Source organism: Petaurus breviceps, unplaced genomic scaffold (assembly GCF_028583685.1).
Source record: "Petaurus breviceps papuanus isolate PSGF00001 unplaced genomic scaffold, PetGlider_PUasm1.0 175, whole genome shotgun sequence".
In the NCBI taxonomy this organism is placed as follows: domain Eukaryota; kingdom Metazoa; phylum Chordata; class Mammalia; order Diprotodontia; family Petauridae; genus Petaurus; species Petaurus breviceps.
The window spans coordinates 69,084,145-69,105,224 of record NW_027185764.1 but is presented as its reverse complement, the minus strand read 5'-3'; the positions used below and the strand labels follow the sequence as shown (position 1 = coordinate 69,105,224).

General features: G+C 36.0%; 1 protein-coding gene across 3 annotated transcripts in view; it reads left to right on the top strand.

Moving 5' to 3' along the window:
- The window catches only part of SUSD1 (sushi domain containing 1), a 365,003-nt gene that overhangs the window by 46,267 nt on the left and 297,656 nt on the right, over nucleotides 1-21,080 (top strand). For all 3 annotated transcript variants that reach the window (XM_069085316.1, XM_069085318.1, XM_069085317.1), the window contains exons 2-3: nucleotides 13,883-13,996; nucleotides 15,689-15,844. In XM_069085316.1, coding sequence (XP_068941417.1) covers nucleotides 13,883-13,996; nucleotides 15,689-15,844 — 270 coding nt within the window. The remainder of the gene's footprint in view (nucleotides 1-13,882; nucleotides 13,997-15,688; nucleotides 15,845-21,080) is intronic.

Here is a 21,080-nt window from a genome sequence, read left to right as displayed (position 1 = left end):
TTGGTGCTTGTTTTAAGGTCCTTGGTCTCAGACAACTATCTGATTTGGAGTTAGGAAATATCTTAAATTTGCTTAATTCTGAATTGTGAGTCTCATTTCCTTTCCTCCTTTTCTCCAACCCTACTGGAGCTATGGGGGGCATTGTGCAATTAGGTGAATCTCAGTCATTCGATTGATATGAAAATGAAGCTAGGGACCTAAACAAAAACTAGCTGAAGAAGACAAAGCTATCTTTCTCCTCCACTCTTACATCTCTGGTCTACACTGCCTCTTTATTATGCATGTTTGCTAGCAACAAAACTTGTTGGTATCCCTACACTTATGAGTGGATGAAAGTACAGATTCACCAAATATTGAAAATGACAATCTCATAATCACTATTTCCATTTCTTTTTGGAACAGAAAATTGGCTCATACTACTGAATTCTGGATCTCTTAGGCTGCTGCTTATAATTCCATGGAAACCAGTCTGAAAAAATTTAAGTTTATCTCCTGTGTATCATCCTTCCTATATAACCCACCTAGCATTTCCTAGGCACTTTCCACTTTGGTTTCCTGTAGAGTTCTTCATCTATCCTGTGATGACAAAGGAAAATTCTACATGAGTTTCAGTCCTTTGTGTATCTTTTGACTACTTTTCTCTTCCTTGTGGCTTAACATTCTAGTGTATAAATTATCTAATGTGACATTGTGGAGTCAAACATACTTACTATAACTTCCCATTATTATTAGCACTTTTTTTTTTTGACATTAATATGCCTTAAGAAACACTAAACAGGACTGAGAGGAGCAAGTTAGGGATTAGGGTAGGACATCCAGGACTTGGAGATGTTAGAAATTTCTAGGTGAAAGTCTTCTTGAGATAAGAATGATGGGGGTGGACCAGTTCACAGCTCCACCAACTAGTGTTCCAATTTTCCCACATTTTCTCCAACATTGATCATTTTCCTGTTTTGGCATCTTAGCCAATCTGATAGGTTGGAGGTGGTACCTCAGAGTTGTTTTAATTTGCATTTCTCTAATCAGTAGTGATTTAGAACATTTTTTCATGTGACTATAAATAGCTTTAATTTCTTCTGAAAACTGCCTGTTCATATCCTTTGAACCTTTATCAGTTGGGAATGACTTGTATTCTTATAAATTCAACTCTGTTCTCTCTATATTTTATAAATTAGGCCTTTATCAGAGACACACTGACTGCAAAAATTCTTTCCAAGCTTTCTGCTTCCTTTCTAATCTTGGTTGCATTGGCTTTGTTTGTGCAAAATCTTTTCAATTTAATGTAATCAAAATCATCTATTTTGCATTTCATAATGTTCTCTCTCTCTTGTTTGGTCATAAATATTTCCCTTCTCCATAGATCTGACACCTAAACTTTGCTCTCCTAATGTATAGTATCACATACCTTTGCATCTAAATAGTGTGCCCATTTAGACTATCTTGGTATAGGGTATAAGATGTTGGTCTATCCCTAGTTTTTGCCATACTATTTTCTAGATTTCCCAGTAGTTTTTGTCAAATAGTGAGTTCTTATCCCAGAAGCTGGGATCTTTGGATTATCAAACAATAGATTACTGTAGTCATTAACTATTGTGTCTTATGTACCTAATTTATTCCACTTATCTACCACTCTGTTTCTTAGCCAATACCAAATAGTTCTGATGATGTCTGCTTTATAACACAATTTAAGATCTGGTATAGCTAGGCCACCTTCCCTTGAATTTCTTTTCATTAATTCCCTTGATATTTTGGAACTTTTATTCTTCCAGATGAATTTTGTTATTATTTTTTTTAATTCTGTAAAATAATTTTTGGTAGTTTGGTATGGCACTGAATAAGTAAATTAAGGTAGAATTGTCATTTTTATTAAATTAGCTCAGCCTACCCATGAGCAACTGATATTTTTCCAGTTATTTAGATCTGAAATATTTGTATGAAAAGTGTTTTGTAATTGTGCTCATACAATTCCTGGGTTTATTTTGGCATTTGACTCCCAAATATTTTATAATGTCTATAGTAATTTTAAATGGAGTTTCTCTTTCTATCTCTTGCTATATGGCTTTGTTAGTAATGTGTGGAAATGCTGATGATTTATATGGGTTTATTTTATATCCTGCAACTTTGTTAAAGTTATGAATTATTTCAAGTGGTTTTTTAGTTGATTCTCTAAGTATACCATCATATCATCTGCAAAGAGTCATAGCATGTTTCTTCTTTGCTTATTCTAATTCCTTCAATTTATTTTTCTTCTCTTGTTGCTGAAGCTAACATTTCTAGTACAATATTGAGTAACAGTGGTGATAACAGACTTTCTTGTTTCACTTCTGATGCTATTGGAAATGCTTCTAGCTTTTCCCAATTACATTTAATGCTTACTGATGGTTTTAGATAGACATTATCTATCATTTTAAGGAAGACTCAATTTATTCCTATGCTTTCTAATGTTTTTAATATTGTTGTATTTTGTGAAATGCTTTTTTCTGCCTCTAATGAGATAATCATATGATTTCTGTTAGTTTTATTGTCGAAATGTTCAATTATACTAATAGTTTTCCTAATATTGAACTTGTCCTGCATTCCTGGAATAAATTCTACCAGTTATAGTATATTATCCTTGATATAGGTTGCTGTAATCTCTTTGCTAATATTTTATTCAAAATCTTTCCATCTATATTCATTAGGGAAATTGGTCTATAATTTTCTTTCTCTGTTTTGGCTCTTCCTGGTTTAGGTATCAGCACCACCATATTTGCAGAATAAAAAGAGTTTGGTAGGACTCCTTCTTCATCTATTTTCCCAAATAGTTTATGTATTGTTGAAATTAAGTGTTCTTTAAATGTTTGATAAAATTCACCTGTAAATTCATCTAGCCCTGATTTTTTTTTCTTAGGGAGTTCATTGATGGCCTGTTCAATTTCTTTTTCTGAAATGAAATTATTTAAGTATTTTGTTAATCTGGGCAATTTATGTTTTTGTAAGTATACATCCATTTCACTAAGATTGTCCAATTTATTGGCATTCATTTGGGCAAAATAGCTCCTAATTATTGTTTTAATTTCTTCTTCCTTGGTGGTGAATTCACCTTTTTCATTTTTGATACTGTTAATTTGGTTTTCTTCTTCCTTTTTAAAAAATTAAATTAGCCACATGTTTATCTATTTTATTGGTTTTTCCATAAAATCAGTTCTTATTTTTATTTATTAGTCCACTAGTTTTCTTTATTTCAGTATTGTTAATCTCTCCTTTGGTTTTTAGAATTTCTAATTTTGGTATTAAACTGGGTATTTGTTCTTTTTCTAGCGTTTTTAACAGCAAACCCAATTCAATTATCTCCTTTTTCTCTATTTTATTCATGTAAGCATTTAGAAATACAAAACTTCCCCTAAGAACTGCTTTCACTGCATCCTGTAAGTTTTGATATGTTGTCTCATTATTGTCATTATCTTGGATGAAGTTACTGGTTATTTCTATGATTTGTTGTTTGACTCACTCATTCTTTAGGAATCAATTATTTAGTTTTCAATTAATTTTTAATCTATCTTTCCATGGCCCTTTATTACATATAATTGTTATTGCATCATGATCTGCAAAAGATGCATTTAATGTTTCTGACTTTCTTCATTGAATTGTGAGGTTTTTATGCCCTAATACATGATCAGTTTTTGTGTAGGTGCCATGTACCACTGAGAGAAAGTTATATTTCTTTCTATCCCCATTCATTTTTCTCCAGAGGCCTACCACATCTAGGTTTTCTAAAATTCTATTCATCTCTTTAATTTCTTTCTTATTTTGTGAATGGAGTTATCTAGCTCTGAGAGGGGGTTGTTGAGGTCCCCCTTTAGCATAGTTTTGTTGTCTGTTTCTTCCAGTAACTCCCATAATTTCTCCTCTAAGAATTTAGATGCTCTAGCACATGGTGTATGTATGTTTAGTAATGATATGTCTATGGTACCTTTTAGTAGGATGTAGTTTCCTTCCTTATCTCTTTTAATTATATATATTTTTGCTTTGTCTGAAATCAGGATTATTACCCCTGCTTTTTTTGCTTCAGCTGAAGCATAATATATTCTACTTTAGTCTTTTTTTTTTTTTTTATAAGCAATTGGGGTTAAGTAACTTGCTCAAGGTTACGTGGCCAGTTTTTTTTTTTTTTTGCGTGTGTGTGTGTGGGTGTTAAGTTCTGAGGCCAGTCTTAAGTCTTAAGACTCCTGGCCGGTGCTCTTACTCACTGCCACCTAGCCACCCCTCTACTTTAGTCTTTTACCTTTAACCTGTATGTATCACTCTGTTTCAGATGTTTTTCTTGTAAACTACATATTGTAGGATTATGATTTTTAATCCATTCTGCTATCCACTTCTGTTTTATGGGAGAGTTCATCCCATTCACATTTCACAATTAGGATTACTGTGTTTTTCTTTCCATCCTATTCCCCTCTCTCCCCTGTCTCCCCCATTTAAGCATTTCTCTCTTCCTCCCTTTCCCTCCTCACTAGAGTTTTGCTTTTGACCACCGCCTCCCTCCTCTCTTCTATCAGCCCCTCCCTTTTCTTCCCCTTTTCCCCTGCTACTATTTCCTTCCCTTCTACCCACCCCTCCCTTTTTTTCTTTCCCCTTTCTTCTTCTACTTTCTATAGTGTAAATTAGACTTTTTTTAATCAAATGCTTTATTAACTTCTAGTTTACATCATTCATTTCCACAAGATTTTGAGTTACAAATTTTCTCCCCATTTTCCCCCTGCCCACCACCCCAAAATAGCGATCCCACTGTATATCCCCTCCTCCAATATGCTCTCTCTCCTATCTTCTCCCATACCCTCTCCAACTTTCCAGAAGGGCACGGTGGATTTCTATGCCTCAGTGCATGTATATCTTATTTCCCATTTAAATGTAAAATAATATTGATAATAGTATATATATACATATGTGTGTGTGTGTGTGTGTGTGTGTGTGTGTGTATTTTAAACATTTGATTTTAAAACTTTGAATTCCAGATTCATTCCCTTCCTCCCTTGTCACCCACCTTTACGGGGAAGACAAGCAATTCAATATAGGTTGTACATGTGTAGCTATGCAAAACATTTCCTTAGTACATATATTGTAAAAGACTGACTATATTTCCCTCCCTCCTATCCCACCTCCCATTTGTTCTATTCTCTACTTTGATCGTGTCCTTTTTTAAAAGTAGGTGTTTCCAACTTCCCTCCCTCCCAGCCTGCCCTCCTTTCCATCATCTTCCCTCTCATCCCCTTCCCCCCTACTCTCCTGTAGGATGAGATACCCTATTAAGTGTGTATGTAATTCCCTCCCTAAGCCAAATTCAGTGAAAATAAGGTTGACCCATTCCCTTTTGACTTCCTGTTCTTCCCCTCCCTTCCCCTTCATTTTCACTTACCTCTTCTATATGAGATAGTTTACCCCAATCTGTCTCTCCCAATCTCCTCTCATTATATTCCTTTCTCACCTCTTAATTTCACCTTTTAAGTATCATCCCTTCCCATTAAACTGGTCCTGTGCCCTCTATCTATGTATATCTGTACACATATATGCACACATTCACATATGTATTCATATGCCCATATAACCTCCTATATAGACATATATATGTATGTGTATACACACACACACACATTTTTATTCCCTTCATTTATTCTCATACTGAGAAAAGTTTCACAAGTTACAACTATCATTTTTCCATGTAGGAATATAAATAGTTTAACTTTGATAAGTTCCTTATGATTTCTTTTCCCTGTTTACCTTCTCATGCTTCTCTTGCTTCTTGTGTCTAAATGTCAAATTTTGTATTCAATTCTGTTTTTTTCATCAAGAATGCTTGAAAGTCCTCTATTCCACTGAATGACCATATTTCCCCCTGAAACATGATACTCAGTTTTGCTGGGTAGGTGATTTTTGGTTTTAATCCCAGCTCCTTTGACCTCTGGAATATCATATTCCAAGTCCTTCAATCCCTCAGTGTAGAAGCTGCCAGATCCTGTGTTATCCTGATTGTCTTTCCACAGTATTCAAATAGTTTCTTCCTGGCTGCTTGTAATATTTTCCCCTTGATCTGGGAATTCTGGAACCAGGCTATAATAATATAATCCTAGGAGTTTTCTTTATGGGATCTGTTTTCAGGAGGTGATGGGTGCATTCTTTCAACCTCTATTTTGCCCTCTGATTCTAAAACATCAGGGCAATTTTTCTTGAGAATTTCTTGAAGGATGATTTTTAGGTTCTTTTTTTTGATCATGACTTTCAAGTAGTCCATTAATTTTTAAATTATCTCTCCTGGATCTATTTTCCAGGTCAGTTGTATTTTCACTGAGATATTTCTCATTGCCTTCTATTTTTTCATTTGTTTGGATCTGTTTAATAGTATCTTGATTTCTCATAAAGTCACTAGCTTCCATTTTCTCCAATCTAATTCTGAGGGAATTATTCTCTTCAGTGAGCTTTTGAGATTCCTGTGTTGGGAGCCCAGGACCTGGTACCTGACTTTGTATGCTGGGGCTTCAGGTGCGGGCAGCTTACCTGGTACTCAGCTGGGGTCGGCAACAGTGAAGCTCTTGGGGTGGAGGTGGGGGGGTTGTCTGACCCCTGGAGGACCTTTGCTCACTTGGGCTTCCCTTCTTGGCTGCTGTGAGTCCTGGGTCTAGTTCAGAGAAGGATATTCTGTCTTCTCTATTGTCTTCTTTCAACTGGCTCTTGAATCCCCATGAACCTCTAATGTCATTCACTACCTTAAAGATGTTATTATTTTTGTGGTAGGACGTTATTAGGAATCTCAGTTAATATATATTGGATGCCTATTGTGTATATAATGTATACTGAAAGTCTAACAAAGAACTTTCTCCTTTAAGATACTTTTTTTCACTCTGAAATTTTCAGTAGCATAAAGTTGCAACTATAGAGGAGGATACCATGTTTATCTCTGTGTATCCTGCTATCTTCCATTCTTTATTACCTCTAGCTACAGGAAATCTGTGAAAATACCTTTTAACAAGATTGTCTTTGGAAATCTGATATGGTCTACTATATATAGTAGGATATTGTAAATCCTCTAGCTTAGCCATCCTTTTTCCTTCCTTCCCTTCTTTTTTTTTTTCCACTTTCCCTATGCCAGGTAGTTGGATTCTATGGATCTCTACTGAGGATAAGATCTCTTCCTTGGAGATCTCTTGGGAGATGAAATGGCTCTTATCTGGCTGGGAGGAGCCAGATCTGGCCTTTTAGATCTTTCCAGGCCAGATTTTGTCAACAGCTTCTGGAAACTAAGACTGACTTCCTTCACATATTCTACTTTTAAGGCAAACTGGTCTATTTATGGTTCTTAGCTGATATCCCTGTTTTTCTTCCTTTGCTTAGGCATGCCTCCTGCTTGTAATGTTCTTCCTTACTTTTCTGCCTCTTAGAATCCCTAACCCATTGTAATGGAATGCCACGCAAAGGCAACTTCCCAGGTTCAAAATACCAGCATAGGTGCTCTCCATTTTATTCAGTAACAAACCCAGAACAGAGAAGGTCAAAACATGACATCATTCAAAATACAGCATTTACTAAGTGTGATTAAATAATCTCCAAGGACTACCCCACCCCAGGACCTTCCAATCATTCAATCAATTACAAAGTCCCTGTTCTAAATACTTCTCCACCCCTAGGCTATACCTTAATTAAGTCCACCACAAAGCCCCTCTTCTCAAATGGAGATTAGTTTCCAAACATAAGTAAAATACATTCATTTGCTCAACCATAGAACACAAAAAGGTCAAAAGTTCCCCACCCCTGGATCACAATTGAATCTACCCCAGAGTTACATCAAGTTTAAACACAGCACTTAATACCCAAATGGAGGTCTTTTCTTCATCTTGACATGAGGCAAGTTCTCAGCAATCTTAGTTCCTGGGGAGACAAGGCTTAGCAAGGCCATAAGATACATTGCCAGTCCCTTCATGAATTTATCCTCTGTCTGTAGAACAGTCCTAGAACCCCTGAACACATTAGCAAAGCCCTCTCCCAGGATTTCTGTAAACATACAACAAGAAAATCCTTCTTCAGGGCTTCTGAACCAACAGAAAGGCTCCCAGACCCCTGCAACAACAGCACTGTCCCTCACCAGTGGACAGTATTCATTCTGTCTGCAGGACAGTCTCCAGACCCCTGCAACAACAGCACTGTCCCTCACCAGTGGACAGTATTCACTCTCTGTCTGCAGGACAGTCTCAGGGCTTCTTAGCGAACAGCCAGGTTCCAGGACTTCTTCAACAAAAGGACTGTCTTTCACCAGTGGACAAATCTGGCAAAACAACATCAAAACAGACAGACAAAGTACCAGCAAAACAGCCATGTCTCCTCAGTCCTTGGCAGCTCAGGGGGGCAGGTCTCAAAAGTCCAGGGCAATTCAAAGTGGCCACCAGCAATTCTCTTAGTCTCCCTCTCTCCACGAGGTGCTGCTTCCAAAAAAATCTTCTGCCTCTCCCTTGCTCCCTTGTCTCTCCAAATCTACGTCACCAGCTCCTCCCAGTTCAGGACTTTCTTTTCACATCAAAAAGTCCATCCCACAGGTGGGATTAACAAGCTCTGGGTTTTAACACAATCAGTTTGAAAACCAAGCCAATACAGGGGAATCTTTAATTGCCATTACTATCACACCCCTCTGAGGCTCATTCCAGGTGCCACTTCCTCTAGGACGTTTTTCTTGATCCATGCTTCCATTACCCTAGTTATTAGTCTTCTGTTTACTTTATGTATATTTCGTAGTTAATTTTCTCAAAGTGTCATTCCAGTAGAATGTAAGATCCTTGAAGGAAGAAACTGTATTCTTAGTGCCTTGCATATATCAGATGATGCTCCTGTCACTAACCAGCCACCTCCATGACAAATCTCTCCCATCCCCTAGAAGAAAGCCCCCTTTTGTAGCAAATAAGTATAGTCAAGCAAAACAAATTTCTATTGTTTTGGTTCCATTTGAAAACATGTTTCATTTCACACCTACAATCCATAAAGATGTTGCTCTATTATTAGTCTTCTGGAGTTGTTATTGGTGATTGCATTAATCAGTATTCTTTTTTTTTTAAATAAATAAGAAAATATGTCTTTTATTTTTATTTAAAAAGACAGCCTCAGTTTTTGGCTAAATGAAAAGAAATGAGCAGGGTCTTAATCAGTTCTTAGGTCTGGCCACAATGGCAACCAATTGCTCTGCTTCAGGCTACATATCATTGTCAAGAAAAGAGGAAAGGGGGAAATAGTGGAAAACTCTCATCTACACTTCAATAAAATATATACACACAGAACTTCCCCCACTCAAAATAATTAAAGGACTTAATGCTGGGCAATCTTTTGTGGAAAATGTGGGAGACATTTAAATTATTTGCGAGCTAGATTAAAAATTTTTTTTTTGCTAGATTTTATTTTTAAAGTAAATTATTTCTTCTGGCTCATGTTTGAGTGACTATAGACCAACCAAAGTTCACCAACACAGACCTTGGTTACAAAGGAATGATGCTGGCACCTGAAAGACTCTGCTTTCTAATCTGCAGAGAGGGGAAGGGGATATAAGTTTTAGAAGGCAAGACAACTTGGCTTTTGTGGGTCCCCATCTTTGGACAATATCCTATGTGCAGCTGTATTGCATGTGGAAGTTGACAACATATTCAGCATTAGTCCTTTGCACTGAAATGGCAAAGGGCTCAGAAGGGTAGAAGGTAAAGGCGACCAGGCATCAGATTGTGTGGTTGATGGGGCAGCCCAGCAGTTCTCCCTGTATCTCAAACTTGAGCAGAACAGAATCCAGGCATAGAATCTGATCAGGTGATCTCCCTAACTCTTGGGTTGCTACATGACTGATACCCGCTTATCTTCATAGCTGAAGAGAGACAGATCTAGGTAGGGATTGCCACTGTATGATTGGGTGCTGATGGGGAGCTGACCAAGCAGCCGCCCTTCTGCCTCAGTGTGCTCTCCATATTTCGCATTTATAATAGTGTCTTTAAACTGCACTGGCTCTGCCTCACTTTGCAGGGTAGCATTGTGGAAGAGGTCACAGAAATTCTCAAAGAGCTTCAGCAATTCATCCGAAGTATTCTCAAATACTGCTATCACCTCTGTCATCACCGTATTGTACACAACAAAGAAGGAAGGCTGTGAAGACTCTATGACCCATAGTGTCTACATCCTCACCAGTGTACTTGATAAAGAGGTGATTTTCATCTAGAGCTGCATCTTTCACATGCACAACTGTCATAGCTGGTCAAAATACTGGAAGAAGCACCTCTTGGCCATGGCACTACCATCTTGCTCTACCAGGCGCCACAAGTATACCACATTAATCAATATTCCTAATTGTTTCAGAATATTTTTTTTTTTTTTACAATATTGTGATCCTGGTATATATAGCTATAAATAGTTTTCTTGGTTTGGCACATTTCGCTCTGTATCAGTTCATAGATTTCTTCTCAGGTTTCTTGGAATCTGTCCCTTTCATTTATTATGACAAATAATATTCTGTCATATTAATATGGCATAGTTTGTCAGCCATTCCCCATTCATAGAGTCCTACTTTGCTTCATTTCTTCATTACTGTGCTGCTATAAATATTTTAAATAGCAATTTACATATTTATAAAATATTAAAATATTTGTGTACATATGGGTCCTTCCCATCTTGCTTTGATTTCTTTGAGGTAAAAGTCTAGTTATTGCATAGCTAGGCTTGAGGGGATACTCAGTTTTGCAACTTTACATAAGCTTTCACTTTATAGATCAACAAGTAGTACATTGATTTTCCTGTCTTTCCACATTACCTCCAGTAATTGCCATATTTTTTGTCATTTAACAAAATTTGATACTTATGAAGTGGTACCTCAGAGTTACTTCAATAGACATTTCTCTTATTACTAGTGACTTGGAGCATTTTTATGTGGTTGTTGAGAGCTTGCAATTCTTTTGTGAATTACTGGTTCATGTTCTTTAAACATTTATGTTTTGGGGAATGGCTTGTTCATATATGAATGTTTGTATATGTATAGATATGTGTACATTTATGTGCAATATATACATACATATATATTTGTGTGTATATGTACACACACATATATACATATACACACACATACAAAGATACATGTACCAGTTCCCTCTAGATCTTGGCTATCAGACCTTTATCAGAGAAATTTGCTTCAAATATTTTCTCCAGTTAATTTTCCCCCTTCTCCTTCTAACTTCATTTATTTGTATAAAAACTTTCAATTTACATAATTAAAATTGTCCATTTTATATCGTATGATCCTCTCTGTCCTTTGTTTGTTCAAGAATTCTTCCCCTTCACAATTGTGAAAGGCATCTCCTTCTACTGTCATCTAACTTCCTAATTATGATATGATCTTTTATATATAGGTCATGTAATCATTTGTAATTTGTTGTGGTATATAGTATGAGATGTCGATCTAAGCATTATTCTTCTAGGTCTTTTCCAATTTTCCCAACCTTTTTTTCTTCAATATTGAATCCTTAGTTTGTGATTTTGGGCTTATGGAATGCTATGCTACTTTGTTCAGTTTCTTTTGTGTTCCATTGCTTAACTATTCTACTTTTTTATTCAGTACCAAACAGTTTTGACGATTACTCCTTTGTGTTATAATTAGAGATTTGGTACTCCCAGACCTCTTTCTTTTCCAGTTTTTCATAATTTCCTTTGAGATTCTTGATTTCTTATTACTTTAGATGAATTTTATTATATTATTATTACATAATTTATTATGATTTTATTATAGAACTATGTCATTTTCTTTTAAAGTTATCCTTAGTAATTTAGGTAGTATTATCTTATGTTCAAACCATGAAAAAGTAATATTTTTCCAGTTGTCTGATATTTATCTAATAAAATATATTTATTTCTGCAAAGTTCTTTATAGAACTTGAAAGAATAAATATAGGCAAGGAAGAAATAAAATTATGACTTTTGCAGATGATAAGATGGCATACAGGAGAAACCTAGAGATTCAACTAAAATAAATAGAGATTAATTAGCCCAGTAAGTTGGGAAATGAAACCTACAAAATGCATCAGAATTTCTGTTTATTACCAATAAAATCCTGAAGAAGTAGAAAATAAATTACATTTAAAATTTTGAATGAAAATACATTAAAATATTGAAAGTAAAATGAAAAAAAAGTCTGGGAGTTCAGTGACTGAGGCACATAGGAATTAAATGAATAGACCTAGATATTAGATGTGTGATTTCATAGAATTTTTGGATGGGGAAACTACCAAGACAAATTAGTTCTTTCTCTGCAATTTATCATCTTATAGCTTTACCTAGAGTATTGGGGAGTTATGTGACCCACTCAGATTCGTGCAGCCAGTATCTGTTGGAGGTAGAATTTCAATTCAGGTCTTCCTAACTTTTAGGCCAGCTCTCCATCCATGACTTCATGGATGTTCCCTCTCTGAAAAAAATGGTGAAATTAATGCTTATTCATTCTACCACACATGATATGTTCCTTTTTGTTGTAGCCCTTATCTTTTGCCTTTTGCGGTATCACATTCTATGACTTTTCTTTGTAGTGATTGTTGATAAGTCTTGCATGATACTCTAACTTTGATTCCTTGGCACTTGAACTCTTTCTTACTGCTTTCAGTTAGTTCTTTGATGTGGAAGCTCTGGATTTTGGCAGTGTCATATCTGGGTATTTTAAGAGTGGGTTTTCTTTCAGAACATGATTAGTGCATTCTTTTTGTTTTGATTCTAATGGATATGGGCAGTTTTCTTTGATAATTTCTTGAAATATGATGTCCTGATCTCCATATATATTGACCTGTTTCTTGACCTGTTTTCCAGGTCACTTTTCTTGGGGATAGTAAATACCTTATTTTCCTTCTATTTTCACAATCTTTTGACCATTATAATTCTTCTTATCTCATAGAGTGATGGAGTTTTCTTTGCTCTGTTCTATTTTTCAGGGAGTCCATTATTTGGGTAAGAATTTCCTACTTTCTGTTCTAAGCAATTTATTTTCTTTTCTATTTTTCCCCTTCTAAATCCTCTTTTCATTTCTAATTTCATGTATTTTTTTATGTTGTGTTTTTGTGTTTTGTTTTTTTTTTTGCAACTGCTATTTTAGTCTTTGTTGCCAAGTCATTATTTTCCTCTTTGAAGCTCTTCCTATAGTTGTTGTGAGGCTCTTTTCTTCTTTTGGGTTTATTTCTTGAGCTTATCTTACCCCATATGATTTTTTCATTGTGTTTGGTGTTTTATGTTACTGATCTCAAAGAACTTACATTCTAGTTGGAAAAGGGACTTTAACATATGTATGCATATGACTGTCATACAAGGCAGAATGTATATGTTATACAAGAGAGGCATTAAGTGTTATATTAGTTTCTAAAGGTAAGTAGTAACCTGGGTAATGTCTAGATTTTATATTAAAAATATGAGTGAGAGGTTTTTTAAAATTAGAAACATATTATTGAGACCTAGGCATATTCTCAGGCAATGGTAACTCATATGTACTGCAGGAAGAATAAGTCTCAATTTCCCTCACATTGTCTTTGAGGCAATTTCCCATTTCTGATCCTTACAGGCACATTTTTCAGCTTGGTTTGTAATACGTAGCCATGGTTTGACACATATACTTCTTAAGTACCTATCATTAGAGTTTTTCCCCCAGGAACCTAGTCCTAAATGTAGAATCTCATGGCAGCACAAAGATGATTCTCCTTCTCTCCTTCTGAATTATGCTTTTGTCTACCTATAGAAGTAGCAGACAAGTCTGGAAAAGTCAGTTTTGCTCAGTTATACACAATTCTAGTGCCCACGTGTAGGGAATAACAAGCTGACTTGTGAGGGGTGTTTTTCTTTTCCTTAAAGATATAAATATATGATTCAGTTTCAGAAGTCTGTGCTACTTGTCACATATATGCCACCTGTCAGCAGAGAGATGGGAAGGAGATCTGTATCTGCAATTATGGATTTGTGGGCAATGGGAGAACCCAATGTCATGGTAAGTCCTGAATTTTCTAGTATTGAAGAGTTAAAAAGGAGCAGAATGTTCATATAATCATAGAATAATAAGGATAAAAGAGGTCCAAGAGAGCCACTGGGTCTGTCCCCTCATTTTACACATAAGAAAACTGAGGCCCAGAGAGGGGAAGGAACTTATGGAAGGGACTCCTCATCTAGGAGTGTTGGACAACTGGATTTGTTCATGTGAAGTTGGGTGAAATCCTCTTTATTCTTAAGTGAAAACTTTTAAAGAATATTCCTAATGATAAGTTTTATATTTTGGAGGGATAAGGGAAGGCAGCATAGTATAGGAGAAGAGGAACTGAAATTACAATAATAAAAGAGTCCTGGCTTTTCCACTTAAAAGCTATGTGATCAGGGCAGTTAGATGGCCCTGCAGTCAGGAGGCCCTGGGTTCAAATCCGGCCTCAGACATTTGACACTTGACTAGCTGTGTTACCTTGGGCAAGTCACTTAACCTCAACTTCCTTGCCTTCCCTCTCAAAAAAAAATCTTCTGTTTAAAAAAAAAAAACCCAAAACCAAACCGTGTGATCTTGGGAAAGTCCCTTGATTTCTGTGTGCCTACTTTCCTCATATGTATAAAGAAGGGTGGTGGAAATAAATATTTTCTAAGGGCTCAGCTCCAAATCCTATGGAATAAACCTCTCATTATGAAATCTAATTTTTAGCTTAAAAAAAGAAGCTGGAATTCCATTTCCCCAAAGTGATAGGAAGGCAGTGAATAACTAGTTTCTCATCTTGTATAAAGAATAATGAGTTGGAAAAAGACAGAGTGACTGCATCATGGAATGTCAGCATTAGAAAGAACCTTAGATATGAGCTTCTTCAACCCCTACCTGGGGCAAGGATTGCCTCTACAACATACATGATTAATTTAATGACAAGCATTTATTAAGTACTTACTGTGTAAGGCACTGTTTTAGGCACTGTAGATACAAGGATTAGAATGATCCAGAACCCACCCTAACAGAACTTACATTAGAACACTATATATAAACATGTACATATATGTTATATACACATGTACTTATACACATACACACATATACACATAGGTATACAATAGACATAAATATAATTCAAGATCAGGAGTGATAGGGTACAAAAGAGTGATCCAGATACTAGATCCTAGGAAAATATGAGGTCCCTGATAAGTTAGCTTCTACTTGAAGGCCACTAGGGAGGGGGAACTACCTGTGAGGTAGCTCACTTTTTTTTGGACAGCTCTAATTATTTGGAAGTTTTTTCTTTATATTGAACTCAACCCTATCTCCCTATAATTTTGCCCATTCATTGGTTTTATATCTTCTCTTTGGGGCTAAGGAGGACCACATTTTGCTGGGCATTATATTGCAGTGGCAAGAGTATTGGATTAGGAGTCAGAGGAACTCTACTTGATTTACTACCTGTGTGATTTTGGGGGAGTCATTCAGCACCTCTGAACCTGTTTCCCCATTTGTAATAGAGGATTGAACTAAATGATTGCTAAGCTCTTTTCCATGAGAATCTATAATCCTGTGTCTAAGCTCTTTCCACATAAAATATTTCTCATTTAGACCATGAAAATAAAATATTAGTAAACCCATCTTTGTAGTTCTAAATACAGCATCGCTGCAGAACATGTCTTTATAACCTTTTTTTTTTTGTGCATTGGAATGTGTCAACAGATAAAGATGAGTGTCAGTTTGGAGCTACTGTGGTCTGTGGGAATAAAACATCATGCCATAATACACTTGGAGGTTTTTATTGCATCTGTCTGGAAGGCTATCGAGCAACAAACAACAACAAGACATTCATTCCCAATGATGGCACTTTTTGTACAGGTAAATGAAGAACACCTGGGTAAGAAACTTAGGGGGAGATATGGAACTGAAAGAAAACAGAAGCAGGTGTTCTGCAATGCTAAGGTTTTCTTCCCCATTTTCCATTCTTGCAAGTAGGAACAAATGACTGTAATTCTGTGGGGTATATTTAGCACCTTCTGGAAGGGTTTGGAAGCTAACCTGTGGGTTGTTAGTATGTTAGCCTGGAAGTGGTAATGTAGATTGTATGAGTTCCAGGTGAGTGTGTTCATCTTGGTGCAGATGGTGAATTAAGTGGTAAGTGAGAAAATTAGTTCAGGAGAGAGTGGCAACTGAAGGCTTGAAGATCAGGCATACACTTGGAAGGAGCCCAATGGAAAGGTGAGAGATTGGACTGAGGATTGCCTGAGTGTCTTTTTCTTCTTCTCTCACTCTGCTGTTCATTCTGCTTTGTATGAACAGTGATGAAAAGCTCAAAATTCAGATTTCATCTAGTACAGCTTAATTGTGTCATGGGTAGCTGTGCTTAATTCTGGGTTTCTGTTATGGAAAGAGATGTACCTTAACATGTTGAGGATCCATATCCGTTGACTTTGTTGCTGAATCATGGGAGCTCTCAGAAACTTCTAAACTTTGGTAATGGCATTATGGATGCTGGAACCATGGGAGTGATACTTTGGAGATGCAACTGTGGTATAGTTGATAAGAATGTTGACTTTGGAGTCAGGAAGACTTGAGTTCAAGTTCTACCTCTGATACTTACTGGCCCTGTGGCCCTGGGAAAGTCTTTTAACTTCTTAGTGCTCTAGGCAAATCTAATTATAGATTAGATCTATATTATATACTAATATACTTACTACACCTATATGATACAAAATAACATCAAAATTATATATTTATAATAATATACAGTATATATTGTGTTATATAATAAAATTTTATATTAGATTTATGTACTTGAAATTATAAATTTAAGGAAAAGGTATGAACCTGCATTAATAGAGGGAGTTTCTTCATCTGGGGAGTTCCTTATATTATAAGTGAAACCCCAGGTCTGGTCCCTATCCTCTCCTGTCTACTGGGATGAAGGTCATGGGGTTCATTTTTTCACCTTTAGCTCTCCAAAAATGGTGGGAGGAAACTGAAGCAAAAATAGATTGTATTGTGTCCTTTCAGTGACTAGTTACCATATCCCTTGGGTGTTAGGGATTAGCTTTGAGGGTGGAGAAACACAGCTGGTGTCTTGCAGTGCAAAAATGATCTCAAGAGGGTTCTGCCACACCTGGGTTGGAAAGGAGGAAGTTCTGTGCTATTATTAGGGCTGGTATGCAGTAATCAAAGCTCTTAGACCTTCTGGCTCACTCTGTAATATGAGGGAATACTAGGTAAGACCTTTCAGCAGCTTGACTGTAGTGGTCTATTGTTGCATTATGCCTTCTCAGTGTTTGTTGTGCGTGATCCTGGCTGATAATCCTATAGAATGGGTAGTCACATGGTGTGTCTGTTCCTTTGGGTATTTCTGTATGAGTCACTGGCAATCATTGGCACTAATGCAGAGCCTAGATGCAAAATATATTTTAAAAGAAAGGTATTATATGATGAGGAGACTTGTCTGTTCAATCTAAAATCTGTTTATTCCATAATTGAGCTCAATAACCACATCCCTCATAAGAGATAACCTTTGATGGGCTTCATAACAAGATACATGAGGCCATTTGGAGTTGGTTCATGGATGGCATTTTGCTAATGTTGAACTGACATCTTGGGATGTTGAATGATATGTTCCTGGAATTGAGATCAAATTGCTACCTTCTCAAGGAGGGGGATGGGAAGGAGGGAGGTAAAGAATTTGGAACTCAAAATTAAAAAAAAAGAATGTTAAATTTTTTTTTACATATAATTGGGAAATATTTAGTGAAATAAGTAAAAAATTATTAAAATATTATGTGTTCCTGGCCAACTTTTAGGAATTGAGTGAGGAAGAGGAATTTCAGCCTATCCATGACTTCTTTAAGTAAGATATAGATTTAGAACTAGAAGGAACTTTAAAGATCATCTAGTCCAGCCCCCTCATTTTATTGAAGAGGAAACTGAAGTTCAGAGTGGTCAAGAGACTTACTCCAGGTTACAAACATCTCTGGGCACAGAGATAGGTCAAATACTTACAATTTTCAGTGTATTCACAATGGCAGTGGAATCTGAATCATGTATTGCATCATTCTGGTTTTCTGGGATTTTTGTTTTTTTGTTTTGTTTTTATGATAATGGTCAGGTAGGAAAAGTAAACAACCAAGATTATGAGGGACTTCCATGGGTTTATGTAAGTGGTTCTTCATCTTGAAATATGGCAGAGTTTTTAAAGTGATCAGAGAATAAAAAAGAAGAGAAGAAAGAACGATGTTTTTGCTTCTCCTTTTACTGAAATGGCAAGTTCTGCTTATTTCATCCTTTTAACTAGTACCAAGGCATAGCAGGTACAGTATGATTTACTCTTGGAATGAATATGGGAAGAAGCTGAAATCCATTTCAGAATATCCTGAATGGCTTTGATAGCAAATGGCTTTCCACCTGGCTGCACAAGTGACTTGCTGTGAAATTAAACTTGGTGGGTGAAAAAAAGGAACATAGCAAGAACTCAGAATCGTGGAACTTAAGACTATTTGATCTTGTTACATTCCACTCAATAAGGGGCTTGCCATTTCTGAGGGGTCCTTGACCGTTCCCCCCCAAAACTAACAAAATAGTGGAAGCTTTCTTTGCAGTTGGGGCTTTTGTTTTGTTTTAGAGTCATTTTAAAAGAAATGGATGATTTTAAGATTTTTCTAGCATCTGATTCTGTTGGGAAGAAAGAAGAAGAAAAAACCAGTTTCTTCATAACTCAGATGCTTAAGGGGGTGGCAAGTGACAGGATGTATGAAATGGGACTGAAGGTGAAGTTGGAGGCAGTTGCTGCTGTTAGTTTAAAGTGACCACTCACTTACTAGCTGTGTGATCCTGGTCAAGTCACTTAATACTGATTACCTCTAAATAAAATAAAATAAAATGAAGCGACCACTCCTTTTGATGTTCTTCTTCTCTCAGTCTATGGAGTGGGTTTAGGGTCCATGACAGAGTGAGAAAAGTGTTGGACTTGAAGTGAGAAGATGTAAATTTGAGTTCTAGATCTGATATTAAGTGTGTGGAAGTGATTCCAGTTCTGAGCTTTAGTTTCTTTATAGATAAAATGGGGTAATGATAATAACTATGCTAGCCACTTTACAGATTTCTGTTCTATGGTGGGAGAAGGAGCTCTATCCAGAAATGACTGTAATATAAAAACTAAAGGCATCAAAAAACCTCATTTTACAAGTAATTTATATGTATATATTTATTTTAAAAGAAATAGGGTTATTCTGGTATGGCCCATTCTTGATACATCCATGTTATAACCATTTCTCTTTCTCATGATCACAGATCATCTTGTTAATAATATGAAGTCAAGCTCCTTAACTGACAATTCAAAGAATTCCCTTTTTTGAAATCTGGACCTTTTTCTTTTGTTGTTATTGTTCCCTTGTTTCATTCATGTCCTGATTCTTCGTGACTCCATTTGGAGTTTTCTTGGCAAAGATACTGGAGTGATTTGCCATTTCCTTCTCCAGCTCATTTTGCAGATGAGGAAACTGAGGCAAAGAGAGTTAAGTGACTTTCCTGGCATCACATGTTGTCTGAGGCCAAATTTGACCTCAGAAAGATGAGTCTTCCTGACTCCAGGCCTGGCACTCTATCCTCTGTGCTACCTAGTTGCATGGGACCATACTTATCCAACTCCAAATTTCCTTTTTCTCTGTTTTCTCAGAAATCATAGGTAACATCTTGGCTGTCACATCCTTGAGTGATTTCAATACCCCAGAAAACTGTTTACCTTTTTAAAAAGAAAATCAGCTAAGCAAAAATAATCTATAGAATGGTTTCATCTGATGTTAAATTCTGCTCCTGTAGTCTTTCTCATATCTGCAAAGAATAGAGAGGGATGTCTTATTACCTGATTTTGTGAACCAATATTGGTTATTGCAAATATTCAGAGGCTGGCTTCCCTTTGTGTTTTTTTCAAAGTAATAATATTTATCTTGCTCTTGAAAAGTATTTTTTACATTTTTTGCTTCTTTTGGGTCTTTCACTAAACTTGTAAGATAGGGGGGACACCAGATGTCATTTTCATTTTACAGATGAGGACACTGGCACTGGAGAAGTTAGGTGAGTTGCCCATGGTCACACAACTAAGAAGTGCCAAGGAAGGGCTTTAAATCCAGGTCTTTTTAAAAACTCTAAGTCACATATTTTATCTGTTGGACCATTTAGTCTTCCCTTCTGTTCTTTTATTTACATAATTGTAGTCATCTTATATTATTCTTCTGATTCTTATTTCACTTTGGATCAGTTTGTAAAATACTTCTTTGTTTCCCTCAGTTCCTCATATTTGTTAAATTTTTTTTTTTTGCACAATAAGAATGCATTATATTCGCATGCTACAGTTTGTTTAGTCATTCCCTGGTGGATAGGCACTGACTTTGTTCCTAGTTATTAACAAAGTGTGGTTATGAAAATTTGGGCACAAATGTGACTTTTCTTTACGTCTTTGACCTCTTTTGGATTTATTTAAATAGTAGTAATATTGTGAAGGCCTAGGATACAAATAAGACAATGATTTTTCTTAAATAATTCCAAGTCATTTTCCAGAAATGCTGACCCAATAGGAAGTTACACCAGCAGTATATTTGGGTACTTGCCTTTCCACAGCCCTTCCAACATTTCTATTTTTAGTCATTTTTGCCAATTTTTTGGGTGAGGTGGAAAACTTCAATGCTGATTTCATTTATTCTTCTCTTTTGTTAGTGACATGAATAAGGTTTTCTGTGGCTATTAATTTCTTGCAATTCTTTTGAAAATTGTTTATATATTTTTGACCATTTTTCCATTGGGGGAATGACTCTTGGTCTTATACATAATTCATGTCAATTCCTGATGTACCTTGGATATTGGACTTTAGTCAGAGATATTTAATAATTTTTTTCCTACCTGATTGATCTTCTTAGTTTTTTAAAAAAAAATTCTTTTTTCTTTTTTGACAGAGTTCCCTGACTGATAGATTAGGTAAATTCTATAATATACTTAGATTTCAGCAAAGCATTTTATAGATTCTCTCATATGTTCCCTGTGAAAAAGATAAAGAGATATGGGTTAGACAACAATAGAGTCAATTGGATTTGGAATTGCT